General features: G+C 39.5%; 1 protein-coding gene across 1 annotated transcript in view; it reads left to right on the top strand.

Annotated features, from left to right (window-relative positions):
• Positions 1-23,106, top strand: part of LOC136862905 (uncharacterized) — a 107,537-nt gene extending 84,431 nt beyond the window's left edge. The window contains exon 4 of the mRNA XM_067139184.2: positions 22,687-23,106. Within this exon, the coding sequence (XP_066995285.2) occupies positions 22,687-22,989 (303 nt within the window). The 3' untranslated portion in view covers positions 22,990-23,106. The remainder of the gene's footprint in view (positions 1-22,686) is intronic.
• The last annotated feature ends 304 nt before the right edge of the window (positions 23,107-23,410 follow it).

The raw sequence follows: 23,410 nt of genomic DNA, 5'->3' as shown, positions 1-23,410 counted from the left end.
GAAAAAATTCTAAAAACAGTTATGCCTACTGTAATATCTATTGCAGAACAATAAAACTTCACAGTGAAACACTATTTTTTTTCAAAAGTCCTCCAGTATCTTTCACTTCATAACTTTTCCTATTACTAGAGCCATCTCAATTACAGTTTTTGGAGGTGGAAGTCTCTGAGCAGCTCTGAATTATTTGCAGCTAAGGCAAATCCCTACAATTATAGAACAGATTGCAATGCTTCAATATATGTACGCACAGAGGGATGGTTGTTTCATCGATGGCATCTTCTTCCATATCTGATCCAATAAGAATGCTTTCAGTTTCAAATCCATTGTCACCAACTGTGAAAACATCTCTGTCGAGATTGATCACATCTTCCGTGCTTCCTCCAATCGTCGAACATAGTCGATTTAAGTCGTTGACTACGTCTTCAGCGTCATTCTCGGACGATGGTGACTCACACCCACAACAGTGGATGAAAATTCGACATTTCTGAAACATTTTGGATAGTTTGAGGCTTCACAGACTTTACCGCTTTGCCTTTCCACTGAAATGCACCAAGAAATGCTAATGATTGTCACAGTTCAGTTATGCTGATGCAGTCGTCAATACTTGCAAATAAAGATTATATCGCGAACTTGCGGCAGCAGCTTTTCATCCAATAAATTATGCTGCGTAAAGGCTGTGGTATTGGCACGAATCTAGACTAATCTTACGTTAGAAAGATTCAAGTGTGCATGGCAGGAAACTCTGTCCAATAATAACAACACTTTTCTCTTCTCTAGCTTCATTTTGTTACTGAAAGAAATAAGACATTCCTCTATCAACGAGGCTGTCATACAGTCTTCTTTATTGGTACGCCAAGTAACCGGCAACAGAGACATGTCAGGATTCTTAAAACATCTAGGTTTTTGTTTCTTTCCTTTTACCAGTGATCGTTCCATGTTTCCTCCCATATTCCTAGACAAGAAAATTGTTAAAAAATACTCAGAATGCTTCCCTCCCTTGCATTTTTCTCCTTTAAGACTTAGACTTTTGCTTGGCAATGCCCGAATAAGTTGTCCGATTTCATCGCCACTGAATATGTCCTATGGTTGGTAGCCATCATTTAAAGTGGCGATTTTTGTATTCCATTCTAGAACAGTCTCAGCACTCACATCATTGGATTCCCCCACATTTCATTCAACACTATCTTGTGACGATTTCTAATACTTTCCAATAATCCATTAGAAGCCTTACATTAAACATTTTTGTGGTGTTCAGCAAGTTCTTTAATGGTAGCCTGCGCCATCGGTCCAGATATGGGAATGGTTTTGGATCTGGCACTCACAAACCATTACCATGTAAGACGGTTAACCTCTTCACTGTTAGTGATTATTATCTTCCGTTTCATCGAATCCAGTCCTAACAATTGAACGAGCCACGTTATTTCATGCGTTTTGTACTTTATTACTTACAAAGACAAACACCCAGCCCCTGGGAGGAAATGAAATACAGTATCCAGCACACGAACTGCATCTAGATACCGTACGACATGAATAGAACTCATACTTCAGTACTGTACTGGACTTTTACTGTATCGAGTACATACTGTAAAGGCTGCATATGAGACAATCGGTTTAAGGTACAGTACGTAAGTTACAGAGTTTAATTAGATAAAGCAAAATGAAACGAAACGAAACAGAGAGACCACATATGTACGTTCAAGCCATTCCTTCCTTATTTCTTCCTTTTTCTTAAGTGTATCATAGACCTGTGTATTTCTGCATTGAAATAACACTTGAAAGAATTTCACCAACTGCTTCTGATTTTCACTTGGTTCCGTGCGTTTAACATTTTCATGAAGGGGTATAGTTTCATATCTCCTCCTTTCCATATTCACTAACAAACTGAAGAATAACAATTTACTGTGCTTCCCTCTCTTTCTCTATTTCTGTTTGTACGTTACATCTAACAACGTTTCTAACCGGGCGAGTTGGCCGTGCGCGTAGAGGCGTGCGGCTGTGAGCTTGCATCCGGGAGATAGTAGGTTCGAATCCCACTATCGGCACCCCTGAAGATGGTTTTCCGTGGTTTCCCATTTTCACACCAGGCAAATGCTGGGGCTGTACCTTAATTAAGGCCACGGTCGCTTCCTTCCAACTCCTACGCCTTTCCTATCCCATCGTCGCCGTAAGACCTATCTGTGTCGGTGCGACGTAAAGCCCCTAGCAAAAAACAAAAAACAAAAAAAACAACGTTTCTAAATTTCTAATTTCTGTAGTTGCTACTAAAATATAAATCAACTTTTAGAAAGAAAAGTTTGCTTCACTTGATCATATACGAGTGTGTATTAGTGACAAGGCCGCAATTAGAGCATGGCTTCCGTGTGTGAGACCCTTCACCAGGATTACCTGTTTCGATAAGTGGATTAGATACAAAGGAAAAGCAGCACGATTTTTGTTCTTTTTTGTGATTTCAGTGGAACGAGTAGTGTTACGAAACTGGCAGTGAGACTATGGATTAATTCATTTCTCCTAATGTAGCCACACACAAAATGAAGATAATTCGGACATGGATAAAGAGAAATTTCGTCAAGAGCTTGTGAGAGTGGCTTGGAGACTTGCAATCCTCCTCAGAGGCTTAACAAATATGATGTGGGCCCGCCTGCAGGAAACAAAATTCCCTCCCCCCCCCCAAAAAAAGTTGTTTAAAACCTATAACACATATGAATTTAACTGCAGCAGATAATTTAATGAAATCTATATCCATTCAATATACACGAAGAATTTGCTATAAGATTACAAACGAATTAATTTATTAATAGATTTTATTTTGAAAGTGAAATATTTTGTATGGATTGAAATACAACTTAAATAAATACACAACATTTGTTTCTATCTTTGTCTTCAAATTTCTAAAACTCAACTGTACGGACTTGATTCTAAAGAAATACCTATTTGTTTCGGTGCGACTTAAAGCAAATAATAATAATAATAATAATAATAATAATAATAATAATAATAATAATAATAATAATAATAATAATAATAATAATAATAATAATCGCATGCCTCTTTGAATAAAAGCGCATGGACGTAGCGTGCGCATTGGACGTATCCACACGGTGCCTGAAGTTGCAGCCAGGTGCAACCTTCCGTCAATCACGCCACATACTCACTGAAAAAACAAACTTTTCGGCCCATTCTACAAACACGTCACGATGTTACCTTTCCCGGGCAGAGTGACATTCAGGTAAAGTTAAAATAATTTGTCCGCGGAAATCTACCGAAACCTTAATTTTCAATCACTTATACTTACTCCATTCTGAGTACAAATTACATTACGTCCAAAAACCTTTCCAAGTCGACATCCACGTTGTACTTCCTCGTGCTTCGAGCAATTGTCCAATTTACAGTACTTTCTTTCTCTTTTAGCTCCCTCCAAATTTAAGTCCATCCGCATAACTGAATGGTCTGAATTCTCTGCTTCCAGCTTAAACAAGTTATGAGATCTCTTATTCTTGGGTGAGGCCTTCCAATTTTACTATTGATTTTGTAATTCACTCTCCAGTGTTATTGTTTGTTCTGTGCCTAACGTTAAAACAATTCCACATATCCAGTAGGATAGACTCATTCAGCAGCCATTGCTCAACAAAATAGTCTAAGAATTCTGTTAATTTCACATACGACGCAGCTTGACTGTGAATTAGAATTCATCCACTCTTTACATCTTTAGGTTTCAGAAAAGCAAGTGCAGCACATTTTCTTACATTTCGTCTGATTCCTTCGTTTTCCTTGTAAAGAGTCGTCATTCCTATTTCCTGAACCTTCCTCCACAGGCACTGCGTGAAATGGAAAACACATCCGTGAATCTCAGATTGAGGACAATATTCTCTTAGTACTAAAATATCACCAGTCTCAAAGTCTGCTGTGAATTTCTCTGGTTTACATTCTGGAACAGCTTGCACAGATGTCTTCGAGCATCCGAATGTATGTTCCCTTTTCCTTCTCAGTAAGAAGAAGTGCAAATACAATAGGAGTGATGTTAGTTTTACTTTCACTACTTCCCACGTCCACATGTGTCGTGTATAGTTGGGCGAACTGGCTGTTTACGCTTTTAAATGTACCGTCAACGGAAAACAACGTTCTTTCTCGCAACATTTCCTTAGCTAAAGAACTGGCGAAAATTAACATTCTGTTATCTGTGCCATCATCTGAAAGGAGAAAGCTCTTTCCGTGAAACATTTTCAACAATTCTTCACTGAGAATGATTTCTGAGGCTAACTTCTGTTCTTTCTGCACTCCATGATCCTTATTCTTCCATAGTACATTCAATGTTTAATATTTATAAACAGAGGAATGTGTGTTACAAGTTCAAATCCTTTATTATGCAAATTTTGAAATTCTTCAGAATAAATCAGAGGTATAGAAGAAATTTACTCAATCAATCAATACTGATCTGCATTTAGGGCAGTCGCCCAAGTGGCAGATTCCCTATCTGTTGTTTTCCTAGCCTTTTCCTAAATGATTTCAAAGAAATTGGAAATTTATTGAACATCTCCCTTGGTAAGTTATTCCAATCCCTAACTCCCCTTCCTATAAATGAATATTTGCCCCAGTTTGTCCTCTTGAATTCCAACTTTATCTTCATATTGTGATCTTTCCTACTTTTATAAACGCCACTCAAACTTATCCGTCTACTAATGTCATTCCACGCCATCTCTCCGCTGACAGCTCGGAACATACCGCTTAGTCGAGCAGCTCTCCTTCTTTCTCTCAATTCTACCCAGCCCAAACTTTGCAACATTTTTGTAACGCTACTCCTGTGTCGGAAATCACCCAGATCAAATCGAGCTAGGCTCTTCTCTAGCCTGTTTCTTTGCACGAAATATTGCTTGTTTTACATCGAGTTGAGCCTCATCAGGTACGCAATCTTAATTTACAATTCTCACGACTTCATTACCTAAAATAAGTAAGCAAATGAATAATAATTAGTAATTAAATAATAATGTCCGCCTCTGTGGTGTAGCGGTTAGTGTGATTAGCTGCCACCCCCGGAGGCCCGGGTTCGATTCCCGGCTCTGCCATGACATTTGAAAAGTGGTACGAGGGCTGGAACAGGGGTCCACTCAGCCTTGGGAGGTCAACTGAGTACAGGTGGGTTCGATTCCCACCTCAGCCATCCTGGAAGTGGTTTTCCGTGGTTTCCCCACTTCTCCTCCAGGCAAATGCCTGGATGGTACCTAACTTCAGGCCACGGCCGCTTCCTTCCTCTTCCTTGTCTGTCCCTTCCAATCATCCCATCCCCCACCAAGGCCCCTGTTCAGCATAGCAGGTGATGGCGCCTGGGCGATGTACTGGTCATCCTCCCCAGTTGTACCCCCGACCTAGATTCTGAAGCTCCAGGACACTGCCCTTGAGGCGGTAGAGGTGGGATCCCTCGCTGAGTCCGAGGGAAAAAGCAACCCTGGAGGGTAAAAAGATTAAGAAAGAAAGAAAGAAAGAAAATTTAAGAGGCCTCCGGTGATAGTAGTTAGCTTCCAAATGGTGAGAGGGAGTTTCATCACCAGTGTGGACATAGATATTTCTTCTTCTTCTTAATCTGTTTACCCTCCATAGTCGCTTTTTCCCTCGGACTCAGCGAGGGATCACAACCCTACCGCCTCAGTGGCAGTGTCCTGGGGCTTCAGACCCTGGGTCGGGGGATACAACTGGGTAGGATGACCAGTACCTCGCCCAGGCGCCCTCACCTGCAATGCTGAACAAGGGCCTTGTGGGAGGATTGGAAGATTGGAAGGCATAGACAAGAAAGTGGGAAGGAAGCTGCTGTGGCCTTAAGTTAGGTACCATCCCGGCATTTGCCTGGAGGAGAAGTGGGAAACCACGGAAAACCACTTCCAGGATGATTGAGGTGGGAATCGAACCCACCTCTACTCAGTTGACCTCCCGAGGCTGAGTGGACCCCGTTCCAGACCTCGTACCACTTTTCAAATTTCATGGCAGAGCCGGGAATCGAACCCGGGCCTCCGGGGGTGGCAGCTAATCACACTAATCACTACACCACAGAGGCCGACTTATAGATATTTACTATCAAAAATTAAAGTACAACAAAAACAACAACGTAAATATATCTACCAGGATAATCTCACTTATAGGAATTATTTTCCTCATTTTCATTACTTGAGAAAGCATGATTTCAAACAGTATGCCTTCAAATAAATAACCCCATTGATGTTATTCCCGGCAAGCATGATTGGATTGTTGGCGAGTTTATCAGATAATTTCAACCCAAACAACCACAAGATAATAATAATAATAATAATAATAATAATAATAATAATAATAATAATAATAATAATAATAATAATAATAATAATAATAATAATAATGTTATTGGCTTTACGTTCTACTAAGTACTGTTTCGGTTTTCGGAGACGCCGAGGTGCCGGAATTTAGTCCCACAGGAGTTGCTTTACGTGCCAGTAAATCTACCGACACGAGTCTGACGTATTTGAGCACCTTAAAATACCACCGGACTGAGCCACGATCGAACCTGCCAAGTTGGTGTCAGAAGGCCAGCGCCTCAGCTGTTCGAGCCACTCAGCCCGGCACACCCACAAGGAATAGCTTATCTATCTTAACTCCGTATTATATTAAAACTGTTTCTAAAGCACCTCTTAAAATGTAATAGCGAAATTGCAATTCATTACGTACATTATTAAAATATTTGATCTTGTAGGCATAACTCGTTATTGTATCCGGTCAAAATGGACATAAATAATTTTTTTCTTATAACGTAAATTGAAAATGACGAGGATTCCTGCTCTCTTTCTCTGCCTCCATATCAAACTCGGGTACACCAGCAGTAATAATAATTTCGTGTGGCTATTTCTAGCCGGGTGCAGCCCTTATATGGCAGACCGTCCGATGAGGGTGGGCGGCATCTGCCATGTGTAGGTAACTGCGTGTTATTGCGGTGGAAGGTAGTGTTATGTGTGAGTTGCAGGGATGTTGGGAACATCACAAATACCCAGCCCTCGAGCCATTGGAATTAACCAGTGAAGTTTAAAATTCCCGATCAGACCGAGAATCGAACCCGGTACCCTCTGAACCGAAGTCCAGTACGCTGACCATTCAGACAACGAGTTAGACATTGCCAAAGCAGTGATGGAGAGTGACTGGGAGAGATTTTCTTCCATACGTAGTCACAACGTCACTGTAGTTGAATAGCATACGCTGCGCTCATCGCCTGCCAGTCCGCCCACTTATAGTGCTTTGCACCCGCGGAACGGATTGACCAATGTAGGCACCTCATTTTTAGACCAAAGTAAAGAATCTCACTGTATGGACAAGGGAATATTATCAGCTAAGCTACAACCACAAAAACTTTCTTCAAGCACACTGACGTGGCTGCACTTCTATTTAATTGGGCATGTCAGCACGCACGAAAGTATCACTCTGGCAACAAACTGAAGTTAGCGTAGTTCAGGGCAGTGCTCTAGGCACCACTACTATTTACTGTACTTAAATGACCTACCGGAACATATAAAAACCTGTAAATACCATATATACGAAGATGACATTCAATTACACAGACACACACAAATCCGAAAGACATTAACAAACTAAACGATGATCTGGAAAATATAAAAGACTGGACTAAAAATAATTATTTTAAAGTCAGTCCAATCAAATAGCACGCAATCATAGTATGATCCGAAATTAATCAACCGGGTGAGTTGGCCGTGCGTTTAGGGGCGCGCAGCTGTAAGCTTGCATCTGGGAGATAGTGGGTTCAAGTCCCACTGTCGGCAGCCCTGAAGATGGTTTTCCGTTGTTTCCTATTTTCACACGAAGCAAATTCTGGGACTGTACCTAAATTAAGGCCACGGCCGCCTCCTTCCAACCCCTAGGCCTATCTTATTGTCGCCATAAGAGCTATCTGTGCCGATGCGACGTAAAACAAATTGTAAAAATAAACAAAATCATAAGCTGAAAAGTGTTAGGATTCCTCCAACCCTATTCCACATAACACCAATATAAATAAACGAAACTGTAAAGAACCTTGGCTTCATTTTTGGACGGAGCACATGACGAAAATTTGCCAACGAGTATTCTTTTTTTGCACTCCTTTAAAAGTTTACGGACCGAGCTCGATAGCTGCAGTCGCTTAAGTGCGGCCAGTATCCAGTAATCGGAAGATAGTGGGATCGAACCCCACTGTCGGCAGCCCTGAAGATGGTTGTCCGTGGTTTCCCATTTTCACACCAGGCAAATGCTGGGGCTGTACCTTAATTAAGGCCACAGCAGCTTCCTTCCCATTCCTAGGCCTTTCCCATCCCATCGTCGCCATAAGACATATCTGTGTCGGTGCGACGTAAAGCAAATTTTTAAAAAAGTTTACGGGACCTCCTTCCACTAAATACGAGAAAGTTACTTGTTCAGAGCTTAATTCTACCCATCTTCGATTATGATGATCTAATATACAACAACCTAAACACCACACTTAACGCTAAACTTCAGCGGATTCGTCGCCATAAGACCTCTCTGTGTCGGTGCGACGTAAAGCCCCTAGCAAAAAAAAAAAAAAAAACTTCAGCGGGCTTATAATGCATGCGTTCGTTTTGTATTAATTTACAATTTGTTTTACGTCGCACCGACACAGATAGGTCTTATGACGACGATGGGATAAGAAAGACCTAGGTGTGGGAAGGAAGCGGCCGTGGCCTTAATTAGGTACAGCCCCAGCATTTGCCTGGTGTGAAAATGGGAAACCACGGAAAACCATCTTCAAGGCTGCCGACAGTGGGGCTCGAATCCACTATCTCCCGGATGCCAGCTCACAGCTACGCGCCCATAAGCGCACGGCCAACTCGCCCGGTCGTTTTGTATTAAATATGCCCAGATATTGTCATGTATCACCCTGTCTTGAACAGCTGTCGTGGTTATATTTAGCGAAGAGAAGAAACCATCATTCGTTTTCGCTTGTCCCCATTGTCCTCCGTACAGACACATCAAGTTATCTGAGAACGGATCTTAAATACTTGTCATCCCCAAACAGTATAGTGTACCTGCAAGATCAGAAACATCTCCTTTGCTGAGCTTCCCGATGTAACGCAGCAGGTTACGGCAACTCATTCATACCTGCAACCATACGCTGAAAAAGTGTTCAGAAAAACAAAACAAAGAAAGCAGAACTTCCAATGAACTGATATACCATTGAATTATTAGACCTCTTAGAATCTAAGTGTTCTAACAGCAAGGCGAAGATTTTAATTTTGGTAGCATACCATTTGACTTTTTAATAGTTTAAAGTGCGCTACAACAGTGAATATAAACAGTATCAAGAAATATTTTGTTTGATTTTTCAAGGAAAACAGCAGAAATTTTAATACGTGTTTTAAAGCGTTACATAACATAAGAATAACCAGCTGAACCTTTTATTTTTAAGTGTTCTATTACATAACGAACATTATCAAGAAATGTTTATTTATGTGTATGTGTTATTGACGATATTTTATGTACAGCTGAATGATGTTAGATCTTAAGATGTGGGAAATCTTGCTTATGAGGTAGATTTTGCTGATGGAGTGGGGGGCTCCCTAAACATGTACGAGTGAAATAATTGTTCAAAATTAGGAACTTGATTATATAGTGACAGGGTGGACCCAACCATCACCCGTAGTATATTTATGCGAATTTAGTCACTACGGACGGACTAAGGATCGAAAATGGTAAAATTTGTCGAATATGAAATTATCTTACAAGGCTGAAAACGTGTTCAGAAAAACAAAGGAAACAATCATGGTTGCAAATATGTAACATAAAACTTACGTTAAAGTTACAGACTGAGAACTGAAAGGAGAAACCATAAAGCACATGTAAACAGAATTAACACTATTCAAGTGACAGTGAATCAGAGCTAGAAAATACGTTTTGGTTCATGCGATTGAAAGAACAGTTTCGAATAGAAAAATTTGACTACCTAAATTTTATTTCTAATCTACGTTGTAAAAATGTTCGTGTAGAAAGTTTGCCTTTGAAATATATGATAATCCAATAACGTGGTTATAATTTTCTTAGCTGGTACCGTAGGCCTACACTCTTCTGTATGTTGATAAATTGGAGTTGTACAGGTAACTCCACATCTGTATGATAAAACAATAATTGATATTTTTCAACAATATATTGCTCCAAGAGAAAACAAACTGTTACGTATTTTATTTTCTTCAATTTTAAGTTACAGGCTTAATGAGCTTATTAGCCTACAATACGATTCTCTAAGCAACCTCTGCTTGTGGAAAACTTATGCGCGTCAAATAGTTACGTTTTCCATGCGATGACATGATGTTGATCAATATAATCATTTCAAATGTTTGTTACTGAATAAGAAACTTATCGTTTTCCAGAAGCTTAACTTGTGATACTCCGAAAGAAGATATATATAGATCTTGTCCTAAGAAAAACTAAAAGAATATTGACATTGACAAAACTAACGTTTATAAATAATTGTAATGTCTTAATTTAACCATTAATTTCCCATGCAGATATGCATTTATTTTATCAGTTTCTTTTATGAATATTATATGAAGGTGAGATAATTGTTCATTTCAGTTGTGATAAATATTTTTTTAAATATGCGACGAATGTAACTGTGATAATTAACGATAATTTAAACCTCCGGATGAAATGTTAATTAATCGATTTCTGAATTTTAAATTCATGATTTTATTTCCTTTACCCACATTTTTATAATGCTTGAATAAATGATAGCAGTTAAGATGTATATGAAATATATTTATAATTTCGATAGTAATGTAAGGCAAATTAGAATCAAGGTGTTGGATTATGAATCTTCTTGCAGCCCAACGATACGTCGGATGGAGACATCCATCATGATTAATGATAGGTAAAATGTTAGTTAGCGTATCAGCGTTATCTTGATCCCGCGTAAAAATAAATATTGTGAACCCTGAGAGACTGGTCGGGATTTCTTCTATGTGACCCAACCTGGACGCAGGAAGGGCGTATTGTGTATGTATGTATGTATGTATGTATGTATGTATGTATGTATGTATGTATGTAAGTATTGTACCAGGAAAAGGTTATGGGGCCAGAGCAGGAGAAGGATCTCAGGTAGTGTGCGGTTACTTATCGGAGCAGGTGCAGAGAAGGATATTTTCGCAGGGCCAATAATAGACGTTAACTAAGTTTCTTTGACAATATTTATTGATATTTTCACGTAAATCACCCTGCGGTTGATTAATCAATATTAAATTTTCAATTAATCTCTCCAGAATGCAAAAATGAAATATAGGCGCTGTTATATTCTGAGACATCCACTTGATGTTAAAATTTATACCAAAATGAATACCAATTTTGCGAGATCATAAACACCCTACAGTTCATCTAGGATCTCTTATATAGATTTAAATTCCAAAATGACACTTTGTACATAGAACTTCAGTTAACCAAATTTCTAGATTGCGTAGAAATTAAGTCCATCAGTTGTGATGCAAACCTAAGTTTTCTAAGATTTTTAAATATAATATTAACACACACTTCCATTAATAATCTGATAGTTCAAATAAATGTTTTCAATCACTTGCTGTAAACTCCTACAGTTCATGTAAACCAATTTCATTAGAAAAGAAAATAGTGCACTTGTTTTATGGCAAGCACTATAGTTCAGCTAAGTGGAATGACTTCATTTTTAAAGAAAAATCTATATTTCAAAATAAGACCTGAAGTCTTCTTGAATAACCTCCTACAATTATTAGGAACAGTAGGATTAGAATCCACACGAAGCACTTTTCTCTTGACGAATGTAGCACTATGAATGATTGAGTGCTTTGTTAAAGTCAGTTAGTGTCTAAGTGGAATTACTCACTCAAAAAATATATAAAAAGCACTTATATCACCTGTAATCTGCTTATAAGGATTGATGAAGTACTGTCCTGCGGCTTGGTGACTGAAAATTTCTGCAGCATGCAGCCAAGACTCGAACTCGACACCAGCAGCGTGACAATTTTCATCCAATGAAGACACCACCTTATCATCCCTCGTCGAAATCACGATCAATACCTCGTCGAAACCACGCTCGAAGAAACCACCATTAATCCCACGCTGGAGATTACGTTCTACGTAGCGTAATATCACGACACATCGCCAAGATTTCCGATGTTCTTTTAAAGAGAAATGTTGAAACACGGAATGTTCAATTGGCACAATATAATGGGCTGTAGAACCCTTCATTATCGTTAAAGAATTGTATTATACACTGACATAAGTCTTAATGCACAGTTTGTATTCTCACTGTTGTTTTATGATGTTAAATACAGTCTATGCTACAGTGTGATCCATAAGTCAAGTTAATGCAGTAACGACTTGCAGTCGTTTTGAAAATGGCAAGCACAGTCTTTCACTCACAGTTTATAAAACATGAATTGAACACTGTCACATTTCATAACAGTCACTGATTATGTCTTAAATTCACTCGTAGAGTAACCATCACAGTCCATGAAACACTCGAGAAAATGCAATTTATATCGTTCCTAGAACTGTCTCTTGAATATTAATATTCATAGATTAAGAGGTTTTTATGACTGAACTTGCATCAACACGAGTTTGTATGACCTAATATTGCCATAAAATGTCCTTAACATTTAGTTAGTTTCTCATGGTAAAAATCGAAAGTTCGAGAAAATACGTGAAAAATAGTCACATTTAGTCCTGTCAATTATTGAATATTCTAGTGGAATGGTATTTCAAACAGTTCACAATCGTAATAGTATACGATAAATGCGTCTCAGAATTAATTAATTTGCCATAAATTGATAGTTCAGTTTAGCACGCACAATGCCCTAGTATGCTGTCACTATCAATGACAAAGTTCAAGATTATGAGAGATTGACAAAGTCCACAGTACAGTCAACTGGTAAATTAAACCCTTGAATTCTCAATTATACTTCAATGCACAGTCTCTATCGTAAATTCACTTGGTTAAGACACTCGTAAATCTTATACAATGAAGATTCAGTCAGAGAATTTACATTTCACACGTCACGACGCGGTTGAAACTCCACTTGCAACAACCTCGCACAAATTCAAAGTTCTAGAGTGTAACTTTTATATCTCTCGCGAAGCGCGACGGAGCATAGTGACGTCTATTCATGAGTCGTAGAGTTTAAGATACACTGACTATACCCTCGAGTCGTCAACCTATTTATAACCGTCTTGCAGCAGCTCTCTGAGCCGGGCGACAGAGGTGTGGATATACTTCCCAAACTTCAACTCGTTATATCTTTGAAACCACTAGGCGGATTAATCTCAAATTTGCAATGTTGTACTTTTAAAATATAAGCTACAACTTGGTGTTAGTCCCATATTTATTTATCAAGTCGTTGAGAAGTATATAAATTGTGTCGGGACGTTTCTGCGGGGAGGTGAGCTACAAGCGGTGCTGACGTCACTCGACCTTGCCCCACTCATGCTGTCTTCCTCACGCAGAGCAGTATGGACGAGAACGTTCTCTCGTACAGATGTTCGGACATCGTAACTTAGGCGTTCTCTCATGAATAAAGATTTTACAACACATATGTGCCAGGGCCTACGCCTTCCTGGTACTGTATGTATGTATGTATGTATGTATCTACGTACTTATATATGTATGTATGTATGTATCTACGTACGTATGTATGTATGTATGTATGTATGTATGTATGTATGTATGTATGTATGTATGTATGTATGTATGTATGTATGTATGTATGTATGTATGTATGTATGTATTGTACCCTTGCCATTGACGATACGAAGACTCCAGTGTCATGGGCCTGCACTCATGCAGTCTTCTTATCTCAGGGTGTGGTTACTGTTCGTTGTAGTCACATAGTCTTTTGATTGGCAAGGTACAGAAGAATATACAAACTACTTCGAATGAAAGAAAAAAGTTTCCTAAAATTACATTCATTTTTCCATAGAACAAAAAGTAAATTTGAAACATAAAATAAAATTCAAAAGAAATTCAGACATGTCGACAAAGAAATATTACAATATCAGAGTAGAGGAGAAATTACACATTACCGATATATTGGTCTACATTAGGTAATGGCCTTGTAATGTTGATGTTTGTTTAATAAATTGTGAACAAAGCAAGAAAACACGAACATGAAAACTAAGTTAGATTTGAAGTTACCTGTAGGTTAAGTTGTCTACATTTGAAGATTCAGTTTCTCGAACATTTGATTGCCCAACTTCATATATAGTAAGGACATCCAATTATTAAAATCACCAGCAAGGTACAAGATAATTGTCGAATGAACCCTTAGCTGTCAAGACCTAACCTCCAAACTAAATTGAACTATCGCTTGTATCTTAATTAACATTTCATGAAGTCAAATGAGCTTCTGATTTGAGACTAAATGCTCTGAAGTTCAGTCTCTAATAACTGAGGATCAAGATGCGCAATAGTGAAATAAAATTGCGTCACTCGTAAAAAAGATAACAATCGTGACCAATGTCACTCAAAATATAAAACGATGCTTGACAATCAGCACCACAGGAAAACTATGTCCCATCTAAACATATAACTGACTTGAGAAAGCTAAACTTATTTCCAAAATATTAAATTAGTCAATTAATAAATTATGAAATTAATCCTCAGATTCATAATAAATAATTGAACCTAGCAAGTATGCTCAATTTAAGCATTTGAATTATTTCCATAAGGAAAATCGTTATTGTGTGAATGAATATGCCACGTTGAATCCTAGATGGTCGTGATCTACTGATGATCTCAAAATGCATATTTACACAAGTTTGTACCGTATAACGTTCCCTTACGTAAACAAAGAAAATTTCACATCATAAGAAGAAATAAACTACCGCATATGGACAACTAACGCATAAATGATTTAATAAATTTTGAGTCAAACCGCACTAAACCAACACAACACGCTATGATGGTCTAATAAAAACGACTACACCCTTAATACACTGGCGGAAAAATAGCCAGACACCATGAAATAAGGAATGTAGAATACGGAAATTTTGGTAACATATTTGTCGAGGTAAAATATTTAATTGATTAAAGGTATAAGACTACAGGTTGATATCCACATGAGAAGAATCAACGCAAATGTGCCATACTAGTCCATTAATAACCGGTGTAATCGCCTGACTGTTGAATGCAGGGATGCAAACGTACATGCATTGTGGCTTACAGGTGACGGATGTCAGCTTGTGGGATGGAGGTCCATGCCTGTTGTACTTGGTCGGTCAATAGGGGGACGGTTAATGCCGGTTGTGGATGACGCTGGAGTTGTCGTCCAATGATGTCCCATACGTGCTCGATTGAGGACAGATCGGGGTATGACCAGGTCAAGGCAGCATTTCGACACTCTGTAGAGCACGTTGAGTTACAACAGCCGTATGAGGGCGTGCATTATCCTGTTGAAAAACATTCCCGGGAATGCTGATCATGAATGGCAGCACAACACGTCGAATCACCAGAAGGACGTACACATTTGCAGTCAGGCTGCGTGGGATAACTATGAGAGTGCTCCTGATGTCATAGGAAATTACTCCTCAGACCAGAACTCCCAGTGTAAGTCCAGTGTATCGACGCTGCAGACAGATAGAATGCAGGCACTCACCTGGCCTCGTTCTAACCAACACACGGCCATCACTGGCACCAAGGGAGAAACAGCTTTTATCGGAAAACACAATGGACCTCCACCCCATCCTCCAATGAGCTCTAGCTTAACACCACTGAAGTCGCAGACGGCGGTGGTTTGGGATAAGTGGAATGCACGCCGCAGAGCGTCTGGCTCGGAGCAGTCCTTTAAGTAACCGATTTCGAACAGTTCGTTGCGTCACTGTGATGCCAACTGCCGGTCGAATTGCTGCTGCAGACGCAGTCCGCTGTGCCCCCGCCATACGCCGAATACGGCGGTCCTCCCTCACGGTAGTACGACGTGGACGTCCGGAGCCCGGTCTTCTTGCGAGCGTACCTTCTCTTGACCACTGCTGCCAGCACGCATGAACAGTGGAGACATTCCTGCTAAGTCATTCTGCAATAGCGCGGAAGTCATGACCCACTCACAGTCACTCCGTCCAATCTCACAGGTAACTAATGCTCTCGCACAGTAAGCCCATATTTAAAGCTAACCTGATGTGTAAAGTCATGGGGCCGCTACTAGTGGTACGTTAATGTGATTTGCGGGACATTTGAATCAACATCATCTTTCAGATGTATACACACGCTTGCCAAGGTTCGTCAATCTAGCATAACCATAACTCCTGAATGGTGTTTGGATATTTTATCCGCCAGTGCATAACACTCGCAATGAAAAATCTGGTACCCATATACCAATAGCCAGTGTCAAACACCCTTCCATGAGATTCTGTGGTGAGAAAAATAAACATGTCGAACCAGGTCAAGCTATGCTACCTGTGGAAGCATACCCAGCTGACTAGGTTACAACACAATCAATGGCGTCTTTATCCCATGAAACCACCGTCCTATGTCGAACCCTTGCCTCTAGCAAAAATGCAACATTTAAATGCTGTTAAGAACCAGAAAAGAAACCCATAAAAATCATTGAAATAATCATTACCAGGTCAAATGGTCGTCCTGGTCTTCTCGGATATACAATCCAATTAGCTATGACCGAACTTCCGTTCTTGATGTCGCCACTATCATATTCGACTTTCTCTCAAAATATCAAAATCCACCTTCTCTACGATAGGTCATACCGTCTAAATGATTCGACCTGCCCAGCTGATAGTTGTTATTGAGGATCGGACGCATCTCCAATTTCGGTGGTTACTATGAAAAACCTGCAATCCGAATACACTGCTACTGACAAAACATTGGGATACTGAAAGAACTTCACTGTTTCACAAGCAAGAAAATATGTCCTAAATCTTTATGAAACCACTGCAATTCCTTCCTCACAAAACTATGGTTAATCTACAAATTTCCTAGATAAAAATAGTGAACTACACATGAAGTTAAATATCATTAAAATGTGAGGCACGAGATGTATAACAGATTCTTCCCAAAATTTTCGGAAATACGAATCACTGAGTCCACAGAGTCTACAGAAAGATTTACTGCAAAAACACTTCACTTCGACATCAATGAGCAAGTTCCGCAGAAAACAGTTTTCCGAGGAATCCCAACCTACAGACAAAATTCACAAAATCACTTTCGACTCACACTAATCACGTGTGCCATCTTGGCTGAACCACGGATCCAAAACTCGTGTACATACGAATTCAAACACGCTCAATACTGACAATAGTGGCTCACCTAGCTACACCCTCACCAGAAATCGTGTATATACACATATAAATCTACAAGGGGCCACTACCTGGATGAATTTCACCCACTGAAGCAAAATACTATTGGGTCAGAAGTCAGCTGGTTCCCACCACGTAAAAATAAATAACACAATTCTGCCGAAAATATACACTACGTTCAGAAATCTGAAATTGTCCGAATCCCGCACTTCACCGAGGCATTATGTTATATACCCACATGTTCTCTGGATCCTCAGAAAAATGAAGTCTATTTTAACACAAAATGAAACTGGCCTCACTCAGCTGCAAATAATACTAACGTAAGGGAATATTTCTGTAGCATTTCACCAACCTTTAGATGTCATTCCTCGTCTGATCATCGTCCCTTTGGCAATCCAAAGAGGATTTGTCCCTTCATATTACCCAATTTAGTGGATATACATGGCACATTAATTAATGGCTCCACATCGGCCATTTTTATCGTTAAAACTATACACTGTTTCAAATAGAATTTAAAAGATTACACAATATTTTACATAGAAAACACATCTGCAGGTATACGACTTCGCCGTACTCGCATACACACCTCAATGCATTTTCACACCGCGGAGCCGTTCTGCATTGTGTCTCACTATCACGGTGCGAGGTTTCAGGCAATGCCTCGCACTGATATACACGCCAGGTATTATCTCAAACTCCACTTCTGCTTCCGGCTAAATAAAGCGTTATCGTCTGAGCTAAATATATCTCACATCCCTCCACAGCCTAAATTCGTTCTACACTGATGATCAGTCCTTGTTCGAGCACTGGCTGACTACCTAGTCTTGAAGTTTATATTATTCATATTACGAAATCCTTCCCTGCGAACCATGTGACTTTGCAGCGGTGGGGAGGCTTGTGTGTCCCAATGAAGCAGATAGCCGAGCCGCAGGTGCAACCATATCGGATGGGTATCTGTTGAGAGACCAGACTAACGAATGGTTCATCGAAAGGGGGGTAGCAGACTTTCGGTAGTTGCAAGGGCGGCAGTCTAGATGATTGACTGATACGGCCTTGTAATAATACTCAACGTGGCTTAGCTGTGTTGATACTGCTACACGGCTGAAAGCAACGGGAAACTACAGCCGTAACTAACTCGCGAGGACATGCAGCTCTCTCTGTATGAATGATGTACTGATGATGGCTTGCTCCCGGGTAAAATATTCCGGAGGTAATCTAGTCCACCCCTCGGATCTCCGGGTGGGGACTACACGAGATGGGGCGATCATCAGGAAGATGGATACTGACATTCTGCGAGTCGGAGCGTGGAATGTTAGAAGTTTGAATCGTTGTGGTAGGTTAGAAAATCTGAAAAGAGAGATGGATAGACTAAAGTTCGATGTAGTTGGTATAAGTGAAGTACGTAGGCAGGAAGAACAGGATTTTTGGTTAGACAACTACCGAATTATCAACACAAAATCAAACATGGGTAATGCAGGAGTTGGTTTAATAATGAATAAGAAAATAGGGTAGCGGGTAGGCTACTACGACCAGCATAGTGAAAGTATTATTATCGTCAAGATAGACACCAAACCAATGCCCACCACAATAGTGCAGGTCTATATGCCTACTAGTTCAGCGGATGATGAGGATATCGAAAGAATATACGAAGAGATAGAAGATTTAATACAATATGTAAAAGGTGACGAGAATCTAATTGTGATGGGAGACTGGAACGCAGTGGTAGGCCAAGGAAGAGAAGGTAATACAGTAGGAGAATTTGGATTGGGACAAAGGAACGGAAGAGGAAGTCGGCTGGTTGAATTCTGCACTGATCATAATTTAGTCCTTGCCACTACTTGGTTCAAACAACACAAACGACGGCTGTATACGTGGACAATACTTGGAGACACTGAAAGGTATCAAATAGACTTCATTATGATTAGGCAGAGATTCAGAAACCAGGTGTTGGATTGCAAAACTTTCCCAGGAGCAGACGTGGACTCTGAGCACAACTTGTTGGTCATGAAATGCCATCTGAAGTTGAAGAAATTGAAGAAAGGAAAGAATGCAAAAAGATGGGATCTAGACAAGTTGAAAGAAAAGAGTGTGAGGGATTGTTTCAAGGAACATGTTGCACAAGGACTAAATGAAAAGGCTGAAGGAAACACTATAGAGTAAGAGTGGAGAGTCATGAAAAATGAATTCAGTAGGGCTGCTGAAGAAATGTTAGGAAGGAAGAAAAGATCAACTAAGAATCAGTGGATAACTCAGGAGATACTAGACGTGATTGATAAAGGACGGAAATACAAGAATTATAGAAATGCAGAGGGCAGAAAAGAATACAGGCGATTAAAGAATGAAGTGGATAGAAAGTGCAAGGTAGCTAAGGAAGAATGGTTGAAGGAGAATTGCAAGGATGTCGAAGGTTGTATGGTTCTAGGAAAGGTACATGCTGCATACAGTAAAAACAAGGAAACCTTTGGAGAAAGGAAATCTAGGTGTATGAATATTCAGAGCTCAGATGGGAAGCCACTTCTAGCGAAAGAAGACAAAGCAGAAAGATGGCAGGAACATATCCAACAGTTGTATCAAAGTAAAGATGTAGATAATTTGGTTTTGGAACAAGAAATGGCTATTGATGCTGATGAAATGGGAGACCCAATTTTGAGGTCAGAGTTTGACAGAACTGTGAGTGACCTAAACAGGAACAAGGCATCTGGAATTAATGACATTCCCTCTGAATTACTGGCAGCCTTAGGAGAAACCAGCATGGCAAGGATATTCCATATAGTGTGTAAGATGTACGAGGCAGGAGAAGTCCCATCCTTTTTTCAGTAGAATGTTGTTATGCCTATTCCCAAGAAAACCCGTGCTGACAGGTGTGAAAACTACCGCAACATTAGTTTAGTATCTCATGCCTGCAAAATTTTAACACGTGTTATTTACAGAAGAATGGAAAAACAAGTTGAAGCTGAGTTGGGAGAAGATCAATTTGGCTTCAGAAGAAATGTAGGAACACGTGAAGCAATCCTGACTTTACGTCTGATCTTAAAAGATCGAATCATAAGGACAAGCCCATGTACGTGGCATTCGTAGATCTAGAAAAGACATTCGATAATGTTGACTGGACCAAACTATTGAAGATTCTGAAGGTGATTGGGATCAGATACCGAGAACGAAGAATTATCTACAATCTGTATAAAATCAGTCTGCAGTGATAAGAATCGAGGGCTTTGAAAAAGAAGCAGCAATCCAGAAGGGAGTGAGGCAAGGCTGCAGGTTGTCCCCTCCTTTTCAATGTTACATAAAACAGGTGGTAAAGGAAATCAAAGAGGAATTTGGAAAGGGAATCAAAATCCAAGGAGAGGAAATCAAAACCTTGAGATTTGCCGATGATATTGTTATTTTATCTGAGACTGCAGAGGATCTCGAGAAGCTGCTGAATGGTATGGACAAAGTCTTGGGTAAGGAGTACAAGATGAAAATAAATAAGTTCAAAACAAACGTAATGGAGTGCAGTCGAACGAATGCAGGTGACGCAGGAAATATTAGATTAGGAAATGAAGTCTTGAAGGAAGTGGACGAATATTGTTACTTGGGTAATAAAATAACTAACGATGGCAGAAGTAAGAAGGACATAAGATGCAGACTAGCACAAGCAAGGAAGAGCTTTCTTAAGAAAAGAAATTTGCTCACTTCAAACATTGATATAGGAATTAGAAAGATGTTTTTGAAGACTTTCGTGTGGAGCGTGGCATTGTATGGATGTGATACATGGATAATAACTAGCTCAGAAAGAAAGAGAATAGAAGCTTTTGAAATGTGGTGTTATAGAAGAATGCTGAAGGTGAGATGGATAGATCGGATCACGAATGAAGAGATACTGAATCGAATTGGTGAGAGGAGATCGATTTGGCTAAATTTGACGAGGAGAAGACATAGAATGATAGGACACATCTTAAGATACCCAGGACTTGTTCAGTTGGTTTTTGAAGTAAGTGTTGGTGGTAAGAACGGTAGGGGCAGACCAAGATATGAATATGACAAGCAGATTAGAGCAGATGTAGGATGCAATAGTTATGTAGAAATGAAAATGTTAACTTAGGATGGGGTGGCATGGAGTTCTGCATCAAACCAGTCTTTGGACTGATGACTCAAACAACAACATTACGAAATTCACATGGTTCACAGTTACTGCACTAACAATTAGAGTTATCAGCTCCTCACTAACAAATTCGCACTTCAGAGTATTTCTCAAAATATTCTAAGTCGGAATTACTATACAAGGTGTCGCAGATCATATCCGCGAGGCAGTGGCAGAAGCAATACTTGACTATCATCTTCGCAAGCTTAAGTAACCTACGGCTTTTGCGCCAAATTTTCCGCACAATTCTGTGGCGACCGGATCACTTTTCCGAATCTGCAGGATTTATTAATTTTAAATTCGCTGGTCTTGCTCAAAAAATGCAGGCCATCACACTGATGTTGGACATACAATTTTCCCTTCTTAGGTTTTGATGAGATCTTTTGCGCTTGGGTAGACCTGTCTCTGCACCCTGAAACTCTTGGGCTATGTTCCATTCACGTGCTGTGTCGCTAGCCTTGAGCGCATTTCAATAGCCACGTGGGATCTTAAGATTGCACAGGTATCATTCTTACTTCATTTTATGACCAAGAATAATCACTTTTAATTCTACTGTTATTCCGTTCTAGTTTCAACTCTAATTATCCTCTAATTGGCTTGAAACAGTTCAATAACATCAACATTGCGGATTATGTGTACCTCCACCTGCTTGGAGATAGCTTCCGTGGCGCAAATATTGTGATCTGCGAGATCGGTGAATCAGGTTCTTTCGCCTTTCCAAAGAGTAAACACGTAGAGAAAATATGGAGAATGGGTTATGCAATTATCAGCACTCCAAATGACGGCATCCTGCACATGTAGGAAATAGGTAACGGGGTCAGTATGCATGTATGTACGTATGTATGTATGTATGTATGTATGTATGTATGTATGTATGTATGTATGTAGACCTATGTATGTATGAATGAACGTATGTATTAAAACATTAAACCATGAAATGCACGTAAGCATGAAGAATATCTTCCCACCTTCTGGATGTAACTGTCCACAATGACTTTAGAATGCCTCTGCATTACTAGTTTAGTGTCCAGAAATCCAGGATAATGGATTTAAGATTGGGTTCCAATAACTTAAGTCTATATTAAATGGATATCTTGAAGACAAATTCATGTTGGACGTGGATATCTGGCCATTGTCATGGAATCACCGAATGTTAGCCTCTTCATATTTATTTCTTCACATGCATTTCATCTCATTTCTGCTTCGTGGAATAGTATGTTCCCTTTTCCATCGCAGTAGTTAGCTTCGTTTAATAATGCTCTTTCTCTTTCTGTCTTTAGGGTGGAGAAAACGTCTATGTTCACGCCGGTCTGACTCGAGGAGATTTCGATCAAAGTCTAAGTTGGCCCTTTAAGCTGAAACTACGCGTCCATGTTCTCGACCAGGCTACTGATTCGACAGAAGATGTTGTATCTCGCCTTTGGGATCCAATGCACCTATGCAGTGGTTTCAATTGGCAGCGTCCTGTGTCCGGCGACAACTATGAGTGTGTAGGACTGGGTTTCCCTCAAGATGTTTTACGTTCCAGAAGCTACATCTGGAACGATAGTATTGTAGTAAAACTTACTGTATTCTTAGATTAACAAACATGCATTTGATAGGGATAATTAATCCATCTCTGGATTTTGAAGTTATTTGATATGTACTTTTTCTTTTATGTAAGAACATTATATAAATGCAGTTCAACTGTTTATATGTTAGTTGCATCTATGAATATATATATAATACCCTTCTTCATTATGCCAGGCTAAACCCCAGTCGAAGACGTTATAAGAGACGTTGTGGTTACGTGTGGGATGCGGATATATCATCAATCAATCTTCATATATTGTCACTCATGTTATTATCATAATAATTTAACATTGGATTATGTTCATTTCATGTGGATGGATTGGACGATATGAGGTTGAGGTACATACTATAATTCTACATATGATAACAAATAATTATTTTTGCCTTAAAGACTTCTATTTATTTATTAAATAAAGTTAAAAAGGAATGAAA

The sequence above is a fragment of the Anabrus simplex genome, chromosome 2, assembly GCF_040414725.1.
Source record: "Anabrus simplex isolate iqAnaSimp1 chromosome 2, ASM4041472v1, whole genome shotgun sequence".
Lineage (NCBI taxonomy): Eukaryota > Metazoa > Arthropoda > Insecta > Orthoptera > Tettigoniidae > Anabrus > Anabrus simplex.
This window is presented reverse-complemented; position numbering and strand designations above follow the sequence as displayed.